The following is a 23903-nucleotide window of genomic DNA, read 5'->3' on the forward strand; positions in this document are numbered from 1 at the left end:
AAAAATTTTGATAGATTTCCATATTTTTCCCTTAAAAAAATTTTGATTCTATAATTCGCAAAGTTGCATGGGATTCCTTTGTGGGTTTATAATTTTTTCCTCAAAAATTATCTGGTAGGTTTATAATTTTTTCCCTCAAAAATTATCTGGTGCGCTTTAGCGTTTTTCCTAAAAAACAACGCTTTGTATTGTCCAGTTTTGATTATTTTTCACCTCCATTCTGATTGATTTTTTATCTCAAAAATTGTGTTTGGTCTTTCCAATTTTTCTACTAAAAAATCACGCCTTTTGCAGTCTATTTTGGGGCATCATGCTCACTTGCAAAGTTTGGAGGGTTTGTCAATTTTTCCTCAAAATCGTGCTATTTGTTCTCAATGTTTATCTTTGTCTCTAGGGAAGAGAAGCTCGGCTATCCAACATCAGGTTTGATATTTTACAATGATTTTTGGTCAAATGTTTTGCTGATTCTATGAGGGTTAGTGGCAGAGTCAGTGGTAGGCTCTTCTCTCTTGTTGCAAAGCATTCTGAAGAAGGGGCACCCTTCTCTATTCTTTTATGGGCAAATTTTGGCTTCTTGGTCATTAATATCTTGCAGATCCAGGGAGGGTCTCAGCAGGAGCAAAATGCTCTAAAGAATCTGTGACCAGAAGATATCAATTACACAATGACCATTAAGGGAGAGTAATAGAATATTATAATATTTCTTTAATGGTCATCTTAGTCTTTAGTTTATTGGGTAGTTTCTATTTCTAGCTTTAGTTCACGATTATTTCTTTTAGAAACATCGCCTTTGTAAATCTATATAAGGAGCTTTCATCTCCTTTGTCAAAATATAACTACAACAACATTGGTTTACCATAACAATGACCGCCTACAAACACGTGGAGGCTAGTCATCATTATTCAATACACGAAGCGTGAAAAGACATGCATTTAATGATTTTTGAAAATGGTGACACTAGAATAAAATTGTGCATGCAATAAGTGAATTACATTTAAAAATGGCGACATGTTGTCTAATTAGTGTGGTTGTTATTATTTGATTAAGCATGTCACACAAGTGAAGCTTTATAACAAATTCCCATTCTTCCATGATCATTTGTGCTGCATAATTATTCTGCTATTGCTTGAAAGCGACGAAGTGAAGGCAAGGTAACTTCTTCTCAGAGAATTGGAGTTCAATTTACGGATTCGAAGAATCCTTTCCTACATTTTATTGTTTCAAGTAGTTAAGGGTTTTCTGGTTTCTCCCTTTTCATCTTTTGTGACTTTCAAAGTACTCTGCTATTAAGTGCCCCAAATGCCTTCATCTAGACCTAAGATTCCCAAATAGAAGACCACTTGTTTAACCAATTTTCTCCCGAAGTTAGGTGATACAACACTAATTAATAAAAATATAGAATGGGTAGTAGATAGGTTCAAGAATACAGAGAACCTAAGTCTATGTAAGTCAAAGTGGCCAAGAGTGGCCTAATCCAAGCTACAAGGTTCCCTGAGGCAAAGCCATGTCCGGAGCTAGTGCTCGAGTGCAGAAATAGGTACGATGTAACTGTTACATCCCAAATTTTGACCCAATTTTAAATTTATTTATAGTCATTAGATTTAATGGATTTTCTTTCATAATCATGTGAAGAGGGTAGTTAAATATATCCGTTGTATTCATTATGTTAACTGTTTAATGAAGATGGTCGTTATCCACTATTTGTCATGTGATGATTAATTGTGGTTAATAATTAAATTCTTTATCTATATTAAATGTTATTATGGAATTATTATGGAACTTGTTATTATCGTGGAAATATTGCACGGGTGATTGCAGAAGAAGATAAAGGGGAGAAGCATTGCTAAATAGGCTCAACAGAATGGGATACTAACTTAGTCCAATTATCGGGTTGACAGGTATGACCTTTAATTGCCTTGGTAAGGACCTAGCAACTTGAACATCAAGATACAATCGATAGACCCACATGCGCTATTAAATAAACATTTAAAACATTTATTATTTTTAAAATAATGCATACCTCAAATGGTTTTTGATTGATTTCTCCACCACATTATTATAGTGTATACCAATGTACGTGCACATAGATATAGGAATAAAAGTGACACCATAATATTATTTTTATAAATAAAATGATGCCACCTCATAAGTACATCTACATGCAAGTAGATAGATATAAATTATAATTATCCTCGATTTATAACCTTCAAATTTTTTTTCCAAATTTATTCATTTTTCTTGCTAAAAACCGAAATGAACATTTGGCATATTTTATTGGCGATCAAGAGCCAAGTCTCTTCTATATGAGTTACGGCTTCTTGGAAGCCAAAGAGACTTTGATACCTTCTTATATTCTAAAGTTGAGAAAGACAAAGAGCATGAACATATCACCTGGTTTCTTTTTCATATCACCTGACTTCTTTTCCATATCACTCGATACCTCTGCAGATATCACACGATATCTCTACAATATACCACTTGATAATTGTTGTCAATCAGGATTGAGCCTATAGCGAGATGCAAAATCTAGCCATCCTACTGAAACATGGAAACTCTCTCGGGTGGTGGTTTGTCCTAAAACGAGAGATGAATCTCCGGAAGCTAGGCCGGTTCCTAAATTGTGATCACCTAATCCTAAATTATACACGAGATAAGGGTTAAGAAGTGAATAATGAATAATGAATACTAACCTAAATGAGGTGATACACCGATGGTTTTTTTAATGTAACTCTAATCAAATCAACAGGAATTATGAAAGACAAAATTGATTCACAATACTCGGACAAACATGCAACCACAAAAGTGTTTCTATGCAAGGATTGGGATCTTCTGCTTTGAAAGGGAGACCTAGGTTTTACCAATTTTCTGCAAAAGAACAATGATCACAAACAAAGACCTATAATCACACGTATCAAGATTCAAATCTGCAATAAGGAATGTAACTTAAATGAAGGCGACCACAATATTAAAGTAAAGAATTCACAAAATTGCACAAGAATCAATGAGAAGGAACCACTGAATCTCTATAACCAATGCTGAAAAAATCTCTGCTACAAATGTGCTCTTACAATCAACTCAAAATCTGCAATGCGCAAAAATCTGAATCTGAAAGAAGATCCCTCATAATGAGATGAATGTACAATATATAGAAATCATAACCCTAATTCGGATTCCAAGATCATGCTTAGGAAAAATCAGTTAAAAATGATGAAAACTATGAAGTCGTCTCTGAAAACTGCTCTCAACCACCTGCCCAATTGATAGATAGCTCGAAAATTGTCTCTAGCTCCTCAAAATTGTGTATAAAAACCCAAACTCGGATCCCTCAAACAACCCAAAAATATAGCATGTAAAACTTCTCATAATTATGCAATATATGCATAAAATAGGTTCTCAATATGAACTACATGCATAACTGCCCTTAACTAATCCATAAATCACCAAAAATAGCACTAATCTGCTCCATCATCGCATGAGAATCTCAAACTGCCCTTAGCCTCCTAAAATAGCTCCATACTCAAGTCTTCGTAAAAGCATTAACTGAATGTCCTTTTAAGAGTTCAACAATAAACACTCAGCTTCTCCTCCTTGCATTTAGGCATTAAAGTATTTGAAACTCCTCTTGATTCCCTTTATTTAATTAATAAAATCAATGGTCTTATAATTACAACCACTTGATATATTAATTTTACAATCAAAGTTCTTTTTATTATATTTATTAATATTAACATGTTTATCATTATTTTTTATCAAATTTATACACGTTAATATTAATAAGTATAATAAAGGGAATATATTTATTAATTCTTTTATTTTTTATTAATATTAATATGTAAAAAAATTAACATTATTTTTGTTAATTTTAAAACACATTAGTATTAATGAAATATAAAAAGAAACTATAATATATCCCCCTTTAAACAAAACTTATCTGAACTACTAGTGTCACTTTTTATTGTTGGACAAGATTACTTGTTGCAACATCATTTTGCCACTCTTCTTTGGCTTCTACCACCCAATTTTTTTGTAATATTGAAAGAGCACACAATAAGACTTCATCTTTTTCATCCTTCCTAGAAAGTGCATCGGCCACAGTATTTTCCTTCCCTTTCTTGTATACAATTTCAAAGTCATACCCCAACATCTTAGTGATCCATTGTTGTTGCTCTTCTGACAATAGTCTTTATTCCAAAAAGTATTTTAGGCTATCATGACCTATCTTAACCTTGAAGTGTCGACCCATTAAATAAGGCTTCCATTTTTTAACAGCATAAAGGATTGCTAGCATTTCCTTCTCGTAAATAGGTTTGAGTTTATTTTTACCTTTTAATTAACGGCTCTGAAAAGCAATTGATCGATCTTCTTGCATGAGAACTGCTCCTACCCATTTCTAGAAGCATCAAGTTCCACAATGAATTCCTTGGTGAAGTCTGGAGTGGCAAGCACTAGAGTTGTACACATAGCCTTCTTCAATTCCAATGAAAATGATCCTTCTTCAATAGAGTGGTAAGGGGTGTTGCTATACGACCATAATTCTTCACAAATCTTCTGTAATATCCTATCAATCCCAAGAAACCCCTCAGCTTCTTAATAGTTTTTGGAATAGGCCATTCCATGATAGCCTTAATTTTGTTAGGGTCCAACTTTACTCCTCCATGTGAAATTATGTGTCCCAAATACTCCATCTCCTTGAGACCAAAAGCACACTTGGATGGCTTAGCATAGAGTTGATGATCTTGGATTAGTTATAATGCTTGATCTACATGCTGCAAATGTTCTTCCCAAGTCTTGCTATAAATTAATATATCATCAAAAACACTAACACTAACTTTCTCAAGAACTTTAAAATGGAATTCATCAAACTTTGGAATGTAGATGGTGCATTGGTAATATCGAATAGCATCACCAAAAATTAATAATGACCCTCATGAGTTCGAAATGTTGTCTCACAAATATCTTCCTCCTTAATCCGAATTTGGTGATAACCTGATCTAAGATCTAACTTGGTAAAATACATAGCTCCATTTAATTCATCTAGAAGATCATCGATGACTAGAATAGGAAACTTATCTTTAATGGTGTACTTGTTGAGCACTCTATAATCTAGACACATGCGCAAAGTTTCATCCTTCTTACGCACCATCACAACAGGTGAGGAGTAAGCACTTTGGCTATGCCTGATAATTCCTACCTCTAGCATTTCCTCAACAATTTTTTCTCTCACTTTTTTGTATGTGTGAGTACCTATAAGGTCTGATGTTTGGTGGTTGGCTTCCTGGAACTAGTTGTATGGCATGGTCGTGATCCTTCTTAGGAGGAAGTCCTTTAGGCATATCTCCAAGAATCACTGAGTGACGATCAATTATTGCTTGTAAATCTGGATGAGTAAGAGCATTAGATTGAGAGACTTCTAATGAACATAGCTAAGCCACAAATCCATCTGCACCTTTCTTAAGAAACTTTTGCATTTGATGAGAGCTTACCATCTGTGGGGATTTTGCCTTCAATCCCCTTAGCTACACTACCTTTCCTTTTGATTGAAATCGCATGAATAGTTCTTGGAAGTTCATCTCAATTGTTCCCAATGTAGTAAGCCATTGTACTCCCAAAACAATCTCTGTTGCACCCATGGATATCGCATACATTGGGATATCAAGTTGATAATCTCCCATGGCTAATTTGATGCTATGACACTTCCCTAAACAACTAGTTGTGCCCCCATCTGCAATCAAAACCTGAAATTCTGGGGTTGGATATATAAAACAATTTAGAAGAGTTGCCAACTTTTTGTTGATGAAATTATGAGTACTATCTGAGTCGATCAACACTGTTACTTTCTGCTTCTTTAAGAAACCAACTACCTTGAGAGTTTGTGGTGCACTAAAACCTAAAAGTGCATGACAAGAAATGATTGGTTGAGAATCACGTGATTCCTCACCTAACTCCCTATCATCCTCCGATATGGGCTCATCCTCTTCTTCCTCACTTGGACCTTCAATATAGAACAATTTCTTTTCACTACATTTATGTCCTCGATTATATTTGCTATCACAATTGAAACACAACCCTTTTGCCCTTTTCTCCTCAATTTGTTGTGGAGACAACCTAGTAGGTTGAGAAAGAGAAGGTGTCAAATATCCTTTTTTTCGTCACATTAGCCCCTTGCTTTCTAGGAATCAAGAACTTCTCTTCTACCCCGTGTGCCAATATAAAAGACTCATTTACTAAGCTAGGACAAAACATGCGTACCTCATGTTGAATGTGATCCTTGAGACCACCCAAGAATAAATCATTCAAGTTCTCCTCTATAATTGTATCCAATCTTAAGGATAGATTTTGGAATTTTTGAACATAATCCTTAACTGATCCTGTTTGTTGAAGCTTAGCAAGTTGGCTAAAGAAGTTTTCTATCACACTATTGCTATATTGTGCTTGGAGTTCTTCTGTAAAAATTGACCATGATACAGTGAGACCCTTTTTCCTCCTATCAGTACAAAGCCAACGATACCAAATGAATTGATCTAGTTCTAGATAGAAGGAAGCCATCATGACCTTTTGTCCATATGGAATTTGATGCACTTCAAAAAAGTTCTCCATTTGATTTATCCATGTTAGAGGACCCTTGCCATCAAATTTGCACATATCCACCTTTGGAAAAAAATTCCTAGATCCCGTAGGATTAATAATATTTGTATTATTATTAGTCAACTTGAAGGTTTCACATTGATTGCTTGAGAGCTCCTTCCTTGTTTCATTCATATAGGTGCTTAACATGCTTTGTATATCTTATATATCTCCTCGTAGGTTACACATATCCCTCTTAACCTCTTCCTTGAACTTACTAAGTTCCTCATTGGGATTACTATCCTTTGTTGCTTCCCAATCTTGATCAGAGGATTTCCCCGGTGTGGTAGCATTCTTTTTGCCTCTTGTTGAAGGCCCCATCATGATGGAAACCAATATTTTTGAAATAAATCACACAAATGAAATGCAAATTCTCTTATTTATTTATTTATTTTTTACTGTAACTTACTAGGGCCAAGATACCCTTACTTAGAAAAAATCCCAAAAAATTAACAAATTTGCTACCTTGAGAGAGAATTTTCCTAATTTTGCCAAGCTTTGAAATTTAGGCTCCTCCACTATGTATTCAAAAACCCAATATAAGTTATACTCCAATTCGATAGAATGTGAGAGATATGAAGATCTCAATAAATTGTATAGAAATAGTAATTCTACAATAATTTTCTCAAATTTGCTCCAATTCCTCTAAATTTTGGACTATAGCTTCTTTAATATGGTCTTCAAAAACCCTTTAAAAATCTTTGAAAAATTCGCTAAAATCTAAAAGTTATGCTCTTCCCAAAATCGCCCCAATGTTGAAAAAAAATCTTGCCTCTATGGTGCCAAGATCATGCTCTAATACCACTTGTAATGAAATAACTTGCACAATAGAAGAAATAATATGAAATATTATATAAATACTTGATAATAACTGAGAGTAATAAGCCACTTCAAGGGGGCAACCTCCAAATATCTCCAATGAGAACACACTTCACAATATGATGTTGAAATAAGACTCACAACCACCTATATATACCTGATTATGCTTAGGTTGAATAGACACAACCCTACATAACACCTAGACCAACCTCCCTACCTATATAATAATATAATAATGATAACATGACTTAATTAAGGATTAAGATAGCCACAAGTTGACTATTCATAACCCTATATACACCAATATTAAGGGCATAGCAATCATAGTTTATGACAGTTACTTCATTCAATTCTTAAGATTCACATACTTAAGGGTAGGAGGATTTGAAGGAGAGCCCTTCAAACTGCCCAAGTATTTTTTAGAAAAATATGCGTTAATCGAAGTTTTCAGGCAGGGTGTCCAAGTAGATAAAAAGTTCAAATCTAAAAAGGGTTTTGGTTTTGTATTCCCTATTGAACTCAGTCATTATCACTGTAAATCAGTCCAAGACACTCTGAACCTTGCCTCTAAGTTGGAACTCGTGAACTCGAAGCCCTACCAAGCCAGATTCAAGTTCGACAGCAAAGGTTTTGCGAAGACTCATTTTGAGGTAAACTTTGGATTTATGCATCTCAATTAGAAGGTTTTTGGGCGGATTGCTCAAAAGAATTTGAGGTAAGAAGAAGATTCTGATCAAGATTTAATCAAAGGCAGATTGTCATGCTCAGGCTGCAAATGAACATTGAAGGAGTTGTGGAAGCAGAAAATGAAAAGGTAGATCCTACACATACCTAGAGCAGGTTGAAGGTCTTCCCATACCTAAAATAGACTGGAGTAAGAAAGAAGACAATTTACAGCTCAGAACCTTTAATGTGATCAGGGGGACTGAAAATGGCTAAGGGAAAAGAAAGCAAAGAGATTGAATGAAGCTGAAATAATGCCTCTGGGAGAAGTGACAGCCTAAAGTTCTGAACCTTCACTAGTTTTTACTGATGAAGTTGTTCAATGTCCTTCGGTAGGTTAGCCTAAACTAGAGTTGAACCCCCTGCACAGGAGCAAGCTCCAGTCCAAGTTCAGGCCACAGCCCAGCTTACCTATTCTAGGAGTTGAAAGAAGAATAAACGGGCAAAGGACACCTCAATCGTGGTAGACCTAGACTTTGTGGAAGATACCGACAAACCTGTGAAAGACCCAATATATGGAAGGTTCAATTGAAGCAATGGAAGGAGATAAACAAACAAGGCCGGACTCCAACATTCTTGATTCACCAGCATTGGGATACCCTGTTAGTTTCCACACTCCCTAGAGCAAAGGCCCTTTGGCACACCCAAATGGTTTGAGCTCTCTTTCAGTAAAAAGTGCAGTATATTCCCCGTTACAATACAAGTTGAAGCTATGGTAAGTGTACGGGGAAAATGCCCAAAAGAAAATAGCCTAAAGTTTAAGCTATGACGGAGGTCAATGAGGAAACTGGGCATTGGGTGACAGACATATTCAAGCCCACCAGTGATGAGGGTCGTGATGAGGCATCTTTGCAACATTTTAAAATTGAAAAAGCAGATTTGGGCCTACCCGCAAGAGTAGCTGATATGAAAGTCTTTGACTACAACAACAAAAGAATATCCCATAGAATTTGGAAGGATTGGAAAGACAAGAGGGAGTTGAAGCAATCCTTGAAGTTAATGAAGGAATATATCCACGCCATGTAATATCCAGATCCCTTGTCCCTAACGAAAGTCCCTACATGTATAGACGTCAAATCCCCTACAAACCAAAAACTGTTGGATCAAATTCAGAGGGATAGGGTTGTATCCAAAACATTCAATGACTGGATAGATAGCGTCACCAATGAAGGGACAAGTTAATTGTTAATCTTGTTGAGACTTGCCAACATGTTGACACAGTTACTATGAGTTAGAAGCAGAATTTACGGCCTGGGATAAGGAGAAAATGAAATGGGACAGTGAAATTGCATGTATGGAAGAAGTTCGAGTCTATGGCATAATGAAGTTCTTGACAGAAAGGTCAGTGCCAGGACTTGATGACGATCTATATGTTGCAACAGCCAATGTTGAGTGCAGAAATGTTGTCATAGAACAGGGGATAGAAGAATCAGTAGAACTCCTCAAGGAGTTGGACTGTATCAAAGATATCATGACCAATGACATCAGGCGTATTCACATCAAGTTAATGGAAAATGAAGAACGGTGCAGCCAGAAAGTAGAGCACATAATTGAGTCTTTCAAAGAAAAGATGAATATTATGAAAGCAATAAAGACATCACAATAAAAGACTTTTCAAGGATATCTAGAGTGTATGCAATGTTTATTATCTGCAGGCTTCACCTTGAAACGCATGAAAAGAAAGTAGAGCATATCCGCAAGGACAGAGAAATATGGAGGCAGCACATTGAGCATACTGGAGTGCCAAATCGGCAGGTACTGGCGGAATTGGTGGCAGCCTACAAGGAATGGAAGGAAGCACGTGGACCTGTAACCGTTCAGGACCTCCTACAGAATCCTCTACTCCCGATGTCAACTAAATCACAGCCCCGGAAATGCATTAGCCAATAAAGGCTAATTTTGATATAGTTTTTGCTTAGTTATGTTTAAAGACTTTTCTTTTGATAAGGACTCCAGCGTGAGTCAGTATTACAAACTTAATGAGCCCTGGGGGGCTATATATGTTAATTATAAGATTATGTGAGGGTCGGTACTTTGGTTTCAGAAAAGGCCATATTTTAGGTTACTTACAATATTGTTTTTATCACTGTTTAAGACTTAATGGCATAAATTTGGAATCAGTTGGTTTCGTATATCAAATTATTGTGGTTCTTGAATCAGCTGGTTTTTGAATGCATGTGTTTGGTTTCAGTTGGAATTGAACTTCATGCGACAGTAATCTGGTTCTGCTATCAATATTTTCGGTAAGAACTATACTTAGAAAGATCTTGGTGGTCAATCAAATTATTATACTTTATCAGTATTAAGTCGGTTGGCTTATTATTGATGCAATCAACTTATATTTGTGGCATTTCTTTTCATGTTTATGAAGTGTTGCTACTTTTGGTACTTTTTGGTAAAAAGTATTAAATAATTTTATTTTTTTATAATAAAAGTTGAATGAATAATCATTTTTTAGGTTGCTGCACCCTTGAATGCAGAGCACTTAGTTGTAAGAAATTAGCTCAACAGTTGGTGATTTATTTTCTTGTGTCAAGTGCGCATACGGTCCAGTTATAATCAATTATTTACAATAAGAAAAATCTGTTTACTAACACTACCCATCATATGTCAAGTAAAGTCTCTTACACAATTCATGTCAGTATAAGTGGCATGTATTCAGGATAGTTTGGTATTTGTCTATTAGCACGATTGCTAAGATTGGTGTGGCAATGAAGACCTTTTCTACAAGATTAATATCAAATTTGAGATTGGAATGATGTGTACTGATTCCCATCTTTGTAAAAATGGGCATGTGGAGGCTGACTATGCATTGAATATATTAAAAAATCACTTTTCAAAGATTGAAGCTACTCAGCCAGTTCCAATATGATAAACTTGATCTATATTCAAGCCTGAAAAACATATCTAGTTGTGAGATAATCCTAAACCAAAAGCATTTTGCAGAATATATATCTGCCCTATTGAACACAAGAATCTGAATATTATTCCCAGTAAATTCATATTTTGCAATACAAGTTATGAGAAAATTATGAAACGAAGAGAAATAGCAATTGTAATTCTAAAACACAATAAGATTAAATAAGCACCTTGTAGAGCATGGTCAACTTCTGCGTACTTTCATCAATATGTGCACTGACATGATAATTTGCTATTCCCACAGGTGGGCCCTTAGGAGGCCCATGAACAGGTGCTCCTTCTGAATGAGCTAGGGCTGTAAGCTCATGAAAGTGAGTTGCAAAGAGTGTAGGAGCTCGTGTCACTTCTACTAAGTATTCACAGATTGCCCAAGCCAAGCCTGAAATGCAAAAATAATACCTAAATTATTGTACGATCAAATAAAAATATATGATAATCTTTGATAGTCAAATATAGGATTATGACATCGTACAGAATTTAATGAAAATAATTTCTCAACTCCATAGTTGATGAATTCAAGAACTCAGCACCCTTAATAAATACTTCCCAACAGGCATAATCAACCAACAAATGACATTACCTTCACCCTCTCCCATTTGACACTATTTTACTTTACTTCTATGATAGCAACAATGGTGCTTTCCTGGACTCAACTTCAGGATGATATGGAGTATTTTTAATCGTAGTAAATATAGCACAGCATCAGTTTTCAATCTTTTCCATGATTGTACAAGTTGATTACTATTGCTTCTATCTTACCTAGTAATATGCATATTTAATATAATTTCAAATTCTCATTTTCCTTTACTTCTATGATAGCAACAATGGTGCTTACCTGGACTCAACTTCAGGATGATATGGAGTATTTTTAATCGTAGTAAATATAGCACAGCATCAGTTTTCAATCTTTTCCATGATTGTACAAGTTGATTACTATTGCTTCTATCTTACCTAGTAATACGCATATTTAATATAATTTCAAATTCTCAAAAAGTACATCATTACATAACCAGCAATCTCAAAATATAAGCACACTTGAACAACTCAAGCTTGGACTTGATGACTTAAACAGAATCTGCTTGCGAAAAAAAAAAATAGTAATACACAAATACATGTCTTAATAAAAGCTTCACACAAAACCAGCTTATCAAATTTCTAGCATCAAACAACTGATTTTTGCAATTAATCAACGAAGTCTTCTAAAAATTTGAAAAGAAAACCATATACTCATTATAAGAATGTGCTCAGAAATCATGTTTATAAATAGCAGATAATGGTTCTCAATATTGGGTAAATTAATAAATATTATAAAACAAAAATTAAAAAACATGCAGTTAAGGAGCCTTACCCAAAGAATTATGATGTGTCAGTAACGAAGGGCATTCACAAATGTGTTGCCATGTTTCAATACCCTTCAATGCAATAAGGCATAACACTAGGAAACATGTCATGAGATTGTGGTGTAACAAATAAGTGTGACCAAAACATTGAATGTGACCAAGGTATAAAGGGGTACATTTAAGTGGCATTCAAGTTACCCATCCCACCCCTAAAAAAGAAAGCACTCCAAGGTACCTTACACCACATTACAGGTGATCTATAACCTCCTTAAGATTTAGCAGAAAAACTAGATGCTGTAAAGCTTGTTCATTTGGAAAATTCCAACAGAACTTCTGTAGCATCATGATGTAACAGGATGTAGGGATTTTGTATGTCACATCGTCTAAATTGTCTTATTTTAACAATCTAATCATAATTGTGCCACAGATGGTTTCTGGTTTCAATTGAAGAATGGTTTTGTGTAATTGCGCCGTATATGGTTTCTGGTTTCCATTGAACAGAGATTTGAATTATATTATGTTAAATGATAATTGTTTATTTTCTATTTAAAAGAGCATTGGATTTTATTGGTAAATATTGATTTGTGTAAGCAATTGCATCTGGATATGATGTAAATGTTTATCTTACACTAAGTATATTTGATGATGTTAAGATGCCATGATATCAGACTAACTACCTTGTTTTGGCAAGTCTATGCAAGATCAACTTGGCCTCCGAGCAAAGAGGAGAAAAGATATCACCAGAAAAGGGGTAAAATGATATGGTTAAGGATGGACTGGATTGCAGAGCACTGGTAAGCACTGATTACAACCTGTTGTCCTGCATTTTGTTACCACAAAATGTTGGTAATAGAACGAAACTTTTCCAAGCTAGTTTCGCATTTCTCTAAGCTTGAATTTGATATTCAATTGCTTAATATTGATCGATTGATCTATTTCAATTCGTATATGAAATCATTTTACTAAAGGCCTTCGTCAAGTCTTTTTCGTTTTGCTTTCTTTCGAGCCTTTGCTTGATTTTTGAAGCCTTCATCGTCCTTTCTTTGCTTTTGAGTTTGCGTTTGTTGGTTTTTAGTCCTTTGGTTTTGCTCATGTTATGCCTTTCATGTTTCCCTTCGATTCGGTCTAATGTCATGAGATATGCCCGTTTTAGTGCCTCAAAAGTGAACCTTTTCGATGCAACAGCACGAATTAAAAATATGATGTTATATTTTTAATTTGACTTTCACTCTTTGATAAATATAACTTATATTCACTTTTTGTTAAATTACTTTAACTTTAAATTTTTAACTTAAAGTGACTATAGTGCACTTTATGTTATAATTTCAGCTTGAGTTACTTTTTGATTTTTCACTTAAAGTAACTATATAACTTATTTAAATGTTAACTTTTAAATGTTGTTAATATGTTATATTTTTAAATATGATAGTTAAATATTGTTTATGGCTCATTTAGTAACATCTTTATAAATTTAAGTAAATTAAATGACTTAAAGTCATCAAAAGTGGAAATTTTATATGCAATCACATGTAAAATCTATCAAAAGTGGACATTTTACATGTCACTGGATATAAAATTCATTTTGATAGACCTTTTTGATGTCATTACATCAAAACTCTATCATAAGAGAACCTTTTTGATACTACTGCATCAAAAGTGAAGTATTTATGTCTTTACATCTAAAAAGTGAGATGTATTTTAAAACATGCATCATTCTCCAAAAGGTCCGATTTCACTTGTATGCATATTTTAAAACATGCATCCTCCTCCAAACAGTGTGATTTTACTTGTATGCACATTTTAAAACATGCTCTTGACCCCAAAAGGTCCGATTTTATACTAAGACATGTTTTAATATATGCTATGGCCTTCAAAAAGTCTGATTTTGAAGAACTCCATGTTTTTGGCCTCCAAGAACCTGACTTTGATCATAAGTTGAGATTTTCTTGATGGATTTACATGAAATCTTTTCCATTTGAGGCATTTTTGGTGGGCAATGAGTTTCCTTTCATTCAATTTGGATTCAATAAGCTAAAAAACGCTTTTGGAAGCTCCAAACTAGGGCACATTTTTGGAGATATCAGCAAATAACTTCATTTTTGGTCCATGTTTTTGCTCCATTCCAATCAATTTGGCTTTATTTGGTGTTTGCATGGCATCTTGGTGCATATTTTGGTGTTTAAACACCAAATCAATTTGATCTTGCTTTATGGTGATAAACGTTTTTTACCAAAAACGTCCCAAGCATGAGCATCTCAAAAAACGTTGGATTTTGGAACAATCTTAGGGCATGTTTTGGCATCTTTCAACAACTTTTCCTTGTTTGCTGCCCTCTTCAATTTGAATTTGTAAAAGGTTGAAAGATTCAAACGTTTTTGGAGAATTTTTCAACTTTGGACCATCTTTCTCCTTCATTTTTGGCACTTAATCTTCATGTAAGTGGACTCTTTCTTTTTTGCTATTTAATTCATGTTTATCTTGCTGATTTTATGCACGTAATTGTTTGATGATTGCCACTTGTTGAAATCTTTGTCATGGAAAGTGCATTTTTCCTTTAAAAATGAAAAATTTGTTCATTTTCATGTTTTTGTTTCTTTCCCAATTCCCAATTTCGAATTTGAGCGTTGAAGGTATTGCATATTCGCATGTTTGAGTCACTTTCCAAAGGTACGTTTTTCTGTGTTTTTGTGTTTTGTGTTTGCTAGCCGATTTCTCCACTTTGGAGAAGTCACAAGTTCTTCCCCAAGAACTTCTTATTGCTTCACTTCATGCGAAAGCATTATCACGTTCCACATTCCGTTTCCATCTCACTTTTTGCATCCATTCGCACGACACAATTACACGAAATGCCTTACATGTAATTGCATCCAAAAGGTCCGATTTTGATTAAAAGCCACTTTTTGAAAAGTCAAAAAGATGTCATTTTCATCTCCCATGCACTTTGACTTCCCCTTTTCAACAAAAGTGATTATAAAACTCATTATCCCACTTCCATTTTCCATTTTCGTCCCTCCATATGCATTTGTGCCTTCGTAAGCAAATACATGTTTCTGCATCTTTCCATGCTTTTCATCTCATCCTCCATTCACACTTACATGTGAAGTGCATCCTCCTTCCACATTTGCATGTCATCTCACTTTTCATTCTCATTACATATTGCATTTACATATAATCCATTTTCCGTGCAATGACATCTTGAAAGCCCAAGTCACTGTGTAAAAGTCAAAAATCTTCATTTGCACTCATTCCCATGCGTTCCACTTTCATGTTTCAAAGCATTTCCATGCGCCAAGCACTTTACTTCAAAAAAAAAAAGGCTAAAGGTGCTGATGGAAAGTTGCTCTGAGTTTACATCCAAAAATCGTCAAGAACGTTTTCAAAGCGTCAGAGATTCCAACATGTGTCAATCTACAAAGGAGAATTCATGACAACTTGAGCAAGGAAAGCTTGAACATTTCAAAGTTTTTAAATGACAACGAACAATTCATCAAAGAGAGTTAGAGGTTATCAAAAGACGCAAAACCATGGTTATCAAGGTGAATGCAGCGGGACAAAGTACAAGAACTTCCGATCTTGTGATCATCCGAGATTGCATCGTCAAGAACAAAGCCCTTTGGAACAATCCCTAAGAGCTTCCTTCTCTTTTGTCTTCTTTCTTCTTCTTTCATGTTTGTAATTGAAAAGGATGTATTACATGAAGATGTGTAATTACATGTAATGCGAGTTGCATGTGCAATTGCATGTAACCCTATATTTCCTCTTTTTGTTAGACTAGGTCAAAGTTGGTTGAGTTGCTCCCACTTTTTCCTCCACCTTTTTCTCAACTTTTGTGCCTATATAAAGGAGTGCCCCGTCATTGTAAAAATCATCTTTTGTTGTATGCAAGAAAGCTCTACCACATTTGTGCAAGCATAACTTTGATTGTGTAGTACAAATTTGGGAGGAAAGTGAATAAAAGAAGCAATTGGATTCGAAGTTTTGACTGGAAGCAATTGTGATAGAGAAAATTAGAAGCTTTGACAGTAATTTGTGCCTATTTTCTTGATTCATGTTATTATTGTGTGTTCATGTGCCTATATAAAGGAGTGCCCCGTCATTGTAAAAATCATCTTTTGTTGTATGCAAGAAAGCTCTACCACATTTGTGCAAGCATAACTTTGATTGTGTAGTACAAATTTGGGAGGAAAGTGAATAAAAGAAGCAATTGGATTCGAAGTTTTGACTGGAAGCAATTGTGATAGAGAAAATTAGAAGCTTTGACAGTAATTTGTGCCTATTTTCTTGATTCATGTTATTATTGTGTGTTCAATAAAAGAGCATAGTGATTTAAGAAGCAATCGGAGCCAAAGCTTTGACTGGGAGCGGTTGTGGAAATATATAGCTAGAAGCTTTGTCTGTAGCTTATACTTCTTTCTTAATTTGCAAAATAGTTAAGTTATTTTTACTTTTAGGAGTCTTTGTGCCCTAATTGTAAAGCTTTTCCATGTAGAAGTACGACCGGACTTAGAGCCAAATCGGTATATTTTCAGCTAGCCTTTGAGTTAGCGAAAGTTTATCGGTATCACTATTTCCAACTCTTGATAGAAGTGTAGTTAGAGATTCACCCTACCCATTACGCACTTTACAAGTAAGTGAATTCTTTCTTGAAATATAAGAAAGGATATTGGTAACATCCATTTTATAAAATCTCTCGACTGCTTGCTTACCTTGAGTTAATCCAAGGAATGGTGAGAAGGGGGAGCCTTCCCTTGAAGGTAAGAGAGACTTTGTCTCACATGCTGTGGTTGGTCATCCTATTTTGCCACTGGATTTTTACCCAATACTGTTAGTTGCAAAATATCCACCTAACACAACCAACTAGTGTTACCTTGTCGCCCTAGGTCCCTAGTAGGATTTGGGAAAGGGATTGTTCACTTACACCTTAAATCAATTTGGCAACAACCATGGAGTCATTTGATGACAACACCACCTTCTTGCACCACATAGTATTGTGTTAACCACGGCACCTTTGTTGATATCTTCATGTCGACGCTTTCTTTTAATACTTTAATTTATATCCTAGTAAGTGATGATGTAAATATATGTATGTATAGTCATGGTATAGATATCTAATTGCATTCGTGTAAATAAACACATTGAATATTTAAGTTGTATTATCGACAAGTATGTATATATGTAGGTTAAATATTACAACTATATTTACCCAAGTATCTATATATCATTACCTTATACGAAATCAGATATCATTACTTCTAAGCATTTGATATTTAAAATAAAATATATTTAATCAAATTTTATTAACGTTGGAGTTGGTTGCTATTGAAACATTTAGACAATCATATTAATATAAAACATTTTGATATTAACTATCAAATTAAAATCTGAGACTACCACCTACCTTAACTCATTGATTGAACATATTATTCATAAGACAGAGAACTTTTGAAATTATTCAATTGCTTCAACATTGTAAACACTGACTGGTGAACTTCCCACAGTGCAGAAACATTGTGATACTTTGGCAAGGAAACATTAATAAATTTATATAATCCTTTGTGGCAATAAAACCATGTGGATATGTTGAAGATCCATTTTCTCATCAACCACAATGTATGAGTTGCAAGAACGTAAAGCCAACTCATCGAAATCATCTAGGAGAATGTCTCTGAGATATATATTGAAGAACGGTTCATGAAGGGGATTCTTCTTTCTTTTTCTTAGGTTACAATAGAATGAAATTCAAGGACATTCTTAGCAGCGGTCATTCTGGAACTACAACAGCAATGAAAGTTTAGGAAGGATTAAACAGAGGAATTTCTTAACTCACGCACTAGAGAGGAAGTTGTAGCTGGTTCAGCCTAAGGACTTCCAGCCAGCATAGCACAAACAGGACGACCATTTAATTTTTAAGCAGAATTCATAATAGTTGAAGTACAATCCCACTCAAGTTGCCACCTGTAGCTTCTTTTTACAGGCATGTGCAATCCCACTTACACCACTTCTTTTCTTTTGGGTTTGCAAGTCTGCAAATAAGCTCATGTACAGTAGAATGGTAATTTCAGGAATTACTTAAGTCTAAATGATAATTTCAGATGAATAAATTTTGCTACAGGCACATAAGTCTGAAAGTACAAGGCTGGAGTAATTAGTTGTAATTGGGAAAGACTCTCTAACGTCTATTTAGCATTTTTTAAATAGACCTCAAATACTTTTTGCCTATGTTTTTTTACAGACAAGGTATCTCTGCTGAGTCAAGTCTTGTAAGCAAGAACCATATATTTATTGTTTATAGAGAATTTATTAAACTAGAAAACTAGGTGCTTTAATTTCATTGAATAGGAATACATTCAGAAAATTATACTGTCCATTTCTGGGCCAAAAAAAATAGGTTACAGCTATAACTGAAGTTAGAGGAAAGGATTTACGTGAAAAGGGATTCTTAATCAAACCTAAGATAATCCTTAAGTCTATCTTTGATAGTTTTGAAACATTAAGCTTAGTATAAGTCATTGTAGAAACACTCTACTCATACCATGGGTACAAACCAACCTCTAAAGGACTAAGTTAGCTGGAAAGATAATCTTATAAGAATGCTGATTGAGACTATTTAGTCCGAATTCTGAATCTGCATGTGTAAATATTTGAGTGATTAGAGGTTAGTGTAACCGGTACAGTCAATCAATGTTGTAATGCAAAAAGGTTGAGATGTCTATAGTGGGCAGATTAGAGCACACTTGGAATATAAGTTGAACTGGGTTACAAATACTATATGACTCAAATAGATAACTAAAATATGACATCATGTCAAAAGAATCTGAAACATAGTTACTCAACTAAGCAATACATAATAACAACCAAAATGAATGAGGATAGTAACAGAGTAGTTTGGTAGAGAAAGCTCAATTTAGTGACAGATATGTCATCAGTCTAGTAACCCAACAAGATCCTCCTCCTGATTACTTCTCTCAACCAAGTATTTTGTGTTTTCAAGTAACCTGTTTCATTCAATAGGGTGCAAGTCGGATAGGGTGTGAATAGACAACATGATCATCATGTACAGTGAATCCTTGGCCAAGGTGCACTATTCTTGTGTAATGCTTGTCAGTTCTTAAGTTCACGGATACAAACTTAGTCAGGAGTTACACCAGATTAGCAGTGGCTATAGGGTGTAGCAGACTAAGGTTGTAGGGCCTTACACCAGTTCCAGATGATTTGACCTAACGATAAACCTTTCCCTTGTGCAGGGCTGGGCCAACTCCAGTAAGAAGTGAGAGATGGAGGGATCGAGTTATGATTCATGGTTGGGTGGATAAATGCCCCAGTGATACATTTTCCCCCTTAATGTAGAAAGAGATTAAGGATGCTCCAATGACTGTCAATTGATGAAAAGTAAGATTTTTTCCATTCTTTGTACTTTGATTATGAAGCAAAAGAAATGTAAATTTAGAATAGAATCTACTCAAAGTTATTTCATGCCATGTTGCAGTAACGGTTTGTCTTATTAATTAGCATGTTGGATAGGTTTGTTTCCTGTTTATTTAAATTCAGAACATCAGTAATTCTTAAACTACTTGTTTCTTTTGTTCTAAGTAAAATGTTTGTTACACTGTGTGTAGTATATAATATAAGAGTTCAATGATACAATAAGATATGCATACTTATTACCTTGGCAAAAAACTGAAACAGATTTTGGAAAGTGAGCTCCAAAGAAGGCCACTTGAATCCACACAAAAAAATGAAATACTCAAAGCAAATCCCAAACAACATAATCAATCATGAATTGAAGCCCCCGTGCAATCTCAAAATAGAAGAGAAAGTAAAATTCTAAAGCATAAGGAAGCTAAGTAAGAAGCGAAGATTTCAAAAAGGGACAAGAAAGATACAATAGCAACAATTCTCCTTGGAATCCACTCCAAACATCTAATTATGGCCTTATACCAAGATATATAAAGTAGCATGATAACAGATGCTTTCCATTAAAAAAACATTCAATCTTTACCAAATCCGTCGTATGTTGATGTACCACGTCCAAGTTCATCAATTATTATCAAAGACTTATGAGTTGCACCCTTTAAAATGGCTGCAGTCTCCAACATCTCTGACATGAATGTAGACACACCTCGAAGCTGCAAAATGTGTACTCAAAACTTATTTATGGATTTCAAACACATAAAATTGCAGAATGGTTAATTAAGTTGAAATAAATAAAATAAACCAAGAGTGCTGAATATGTTGAAGGAAAACAGCTTAATCCAAACAGACTATCCCAAAAATAAAATTCTCAAAATGAAGCATTTATTCTCTATCAAAATTCATGCCTGACAGATCTTTTTTTTTAGTAGATTACATGAAGGAGAAGGGGCAGAATAAAAGCAAATGATGGTAGACTTGAAGCAGTTTTTTCTGTTACATGGCTAGATATATGGAAAACAAAAAATAGCTTTATCCAAGCTAATCCGGCCAACACAAAAAATTCTAAACTGAAGTCTATATGCTCTATCAAAGTTGAAGCCTGATACATCTTTATTTTGAGCAGATTTCAAACAGGAGTAGAACAAAAGCAAATAACAGTAGGCATGACAAACTTTAAAAGAATGCCCACTAAAACTTAGACCTTCTGTTAAGCCACTTGGTATCTTAGCTTTGCCCACTATAAGAATGAAATTTTAAATTTTAACTATAAATTTCAACACTGCGTGAAGTACAAAAGATGCAAACAGGGAAAATAAAAAAGCTAGTCCATACGTAATATAAATCAAGCTTGAAATAAAAAATAATGCTTTAACGCTCTTGGTAAGTTCCTGAACATTAATAGCAACATATGTCTGAGAACACCCACGGCCATAGTGCCCAGAAAGTATAAAACTATATGGTAATAAGACAGATCACTGATTCGTATAAGCAGAAATCAACAATTTATGTTGAAGAAATTTTCAAATACCTTATCCAATTACAATATACGAGTTAAAATGTTTGTCGACATGAGCAAAACAATTTGATGACCAAGAAAAATGTAAACATACTCAGTTACTCTTCATGGTCCATTACAGGCCTTATAGCCTTTAGTGTCACGAGTTCAGATAATAAGAACAAAAAAAAACATCAAACAGAACACCAATTACAACAAGACAGACATTTTCCTTGCATGCTATTCTTTTTCAAGTAAAAAAAATCATTGCAAAAGTACTAAAACTAAGCAAAAGTTATTTATAAGTTCTCAACAACAAGGCAATCTAGCAGCTGACATAACATCAATAACTGATAAGCATAGTAGTAATAAAAGAACTATTTGTAGTGGCAGTTGCAAAAATAGAAATAACATAACAGATGGTATTAACTATAATACTTATATTAATATAATCACATACCTCACCATATCTCTTTTCCACAAACAACTAGATAATTCTTTATATCAAAACATAAAATAATTTAGCATCTTATTGGCATGCTATACAAAAGTTCAGTTATCCACATGCAATACAAAAGAAACTATTGTGAATGCCAATTTAGAACACAATAGTTAAATCAGTTTAAATATAATGATTAGAAATGAACTACCAAAACCTTTTCTACTCACTTGACAATCGCCTGCTCCAACGCGAGCAAATATACAATCACGAATACTTATTGCCGCTTGATCACAAGGAACAAAACAGCCAACCTGTGCCATGAGCACATTAACACCGACCTGTCACAATACAATCAAACAGAACTTAGAACTTAACGTAAGCTAGTAACCCATCCATACCAAGGAACAATAGAACAAATAAGTGACTGAAATCAATTACAGTCAAGTAAAACATCCTTTGGAAAACTAGCCTTAGATAACATTTGTGAAGTAGATTGTTGTTTAAGAGAGTAATAAACTTTAACTCTTTTCATTTGTAATTTTCTCAGTCCAGAAAATAATAAAAACAAGAGTTTGCCCTATATGTAAAAATCTGAAAGTGTCTAAGCATTATGCAATATCTGATAGATGTACACAAATTCTGAATCAAATGTGTTAAATGGAGACGAAGTATTGGTCTAATGTTGACATGAGACAACTATGAAAAAAGATCTTGTATCAGGGCTCTACTCAAACAATCTACTGCTAGATTAGCAATTCTTTTCGTATTTGACTTTCAGATGAAACTGCTAAATGTATGAAGACTATTTTTAATTCAGCATTGCTGCTTCTTGTTCTACATCTACAAAAGTACAAGGGTTCGCGATCAATGTGGATGATGTTCTCCATTCCCATATATTAGGGTTTTCAATTGCTTATATGCAATGGTCCAGAGCATTTCCAGGATGGGGACAGTAGCAACATGGCAATGTGTGTGTGTCTGTATGCATGCGTGTGTGTATGAGTGAGTGAGTGACTGAGAGAGAGAGAGAGAGAGAGAGAGAGAGAGAGAGAGAGAGATTAATTTCTAAAAGCTAATGGGCAAGAGATGTCAGATGATGTGCAAAAGGATATATATATATATATATATATAAAGAGCAGAAGAGAAAGATACACAAATTTCTAGAAGTTAACAGACAACAGTATAACAGAAGCAGTATAAAATGACACTGTTAAAGTGATGTTGGATGATTTCTGCAAAGGGCTGTATGCCAGCCACATTACAAAAAGACATTGTTTGTCTGTGCTTCTCACATGATACAACACTGTAACAGACCACGGCTAATGTACCTCTAATTTCTTTTGCTAACACCGTATTGAAAAAAAAATTATGTTTAAGACCTTTTTGAACAATGAAATTAGAAATACAGATTACTGTCATTAGTGTTGGCTGTTATACAACCTCTATAATTAGCATTGAATCTGAGTCATGATTTACCTACTGCTTTTATAACATTGTTGCTCTTGTCACTGCTGTTATACTGCTATCATGATTTACTCATTGCTGCTCTTATAATACCATATGTTATGCTGCTGCCAAAATGCTATCATGATATATTTAAGTCAATTTTTAATGTTACTACCATTGATTTTCTCAGCACTATAGATATCTGCCTTGCCATCAGGGATGTCTGGCCATCCCTGAGGCATATCAGACATCCCCAACCATTGTGGGGACGACCAAACATCACTACAGTGTTTCCTATTTCTCCAATATATTGCAAATATTTGAAGCTTTTGGAAGGCATCCTTGGCTATCCCCAATATCCCAAGCACCAGTGAAGAAAAGGACAGGGTCGGGGTTTTGAGAGCCAGGGGCATGCCCCTGCAGAACACAACTTATATGCCTGGAGACTAGACAAAGTCATTGGTCACAAGTTCAATATCCTCCCACATAAACAATAAATGCATTAGTGGTAAGTAACTGCATGTCTAAATTGAGTGATGGGTGCTCCAAGCATATTCTCAACTGTGTAAGTCTCAATGGTCATTGAAAACTGAGGAATACAAGCAATGGTACGGATAGAATATACATCTTAATTCCACTGTCAATTCATTTCTGTGAGCAAGAATCAAGGTTTAATTCCACC

At 34.7% G+C, this 23903-nt stretch overlaps 1 protein-coding gene across 3 annotated transcripts in view; it reads right to left on the reverse strand.

Annotated features, from left to right (window-relative positions):
- Positions 1 to 23903, reverse strand: part of MSH2 (MUTS homolog 2) — a 111864-nt gene that overhangs the window by 38419 nt on the left and 49542 nt on the right. For all 3 annotated transcript variants that reach the window (XM_089830103.1, XM_089830100.1, XM_089830108.1), the window contains exons 9-11: positions 22003 to 22113; positions 20425 to 20551; positions 11256 to 11464 (exon numbers count right to left, since the gene is read on the reverse strand). In XM_089830103.1, coding sequence (XP_089686229.1) covers positions 11256 to 11464; positions 20425 to 20551; positions 22003 to 22113 — 447 coding nt within the window. The remainder of the gene's footprint in view (positions 1 to 11255; positions 11465 to 20424; positions 20552 to 22002; positions 22114 to 23903) is intronic.

Source organism: Cupressus sempervirens, chromosome 1 (genome assembly GCF_028749045.1).
Source record: "Cupressus sempervirens isolate cs-2001-9-10 chromosome 1, ASM2874904v1, whole genome shotgun sequence".
Taxonomy (NCBI): Eukaryota; Viridiplantae; Streptophyta; class Pinopsida; order Cupressales; family Cupressaceae; genus Cupressus; species Cupressus sempervirens.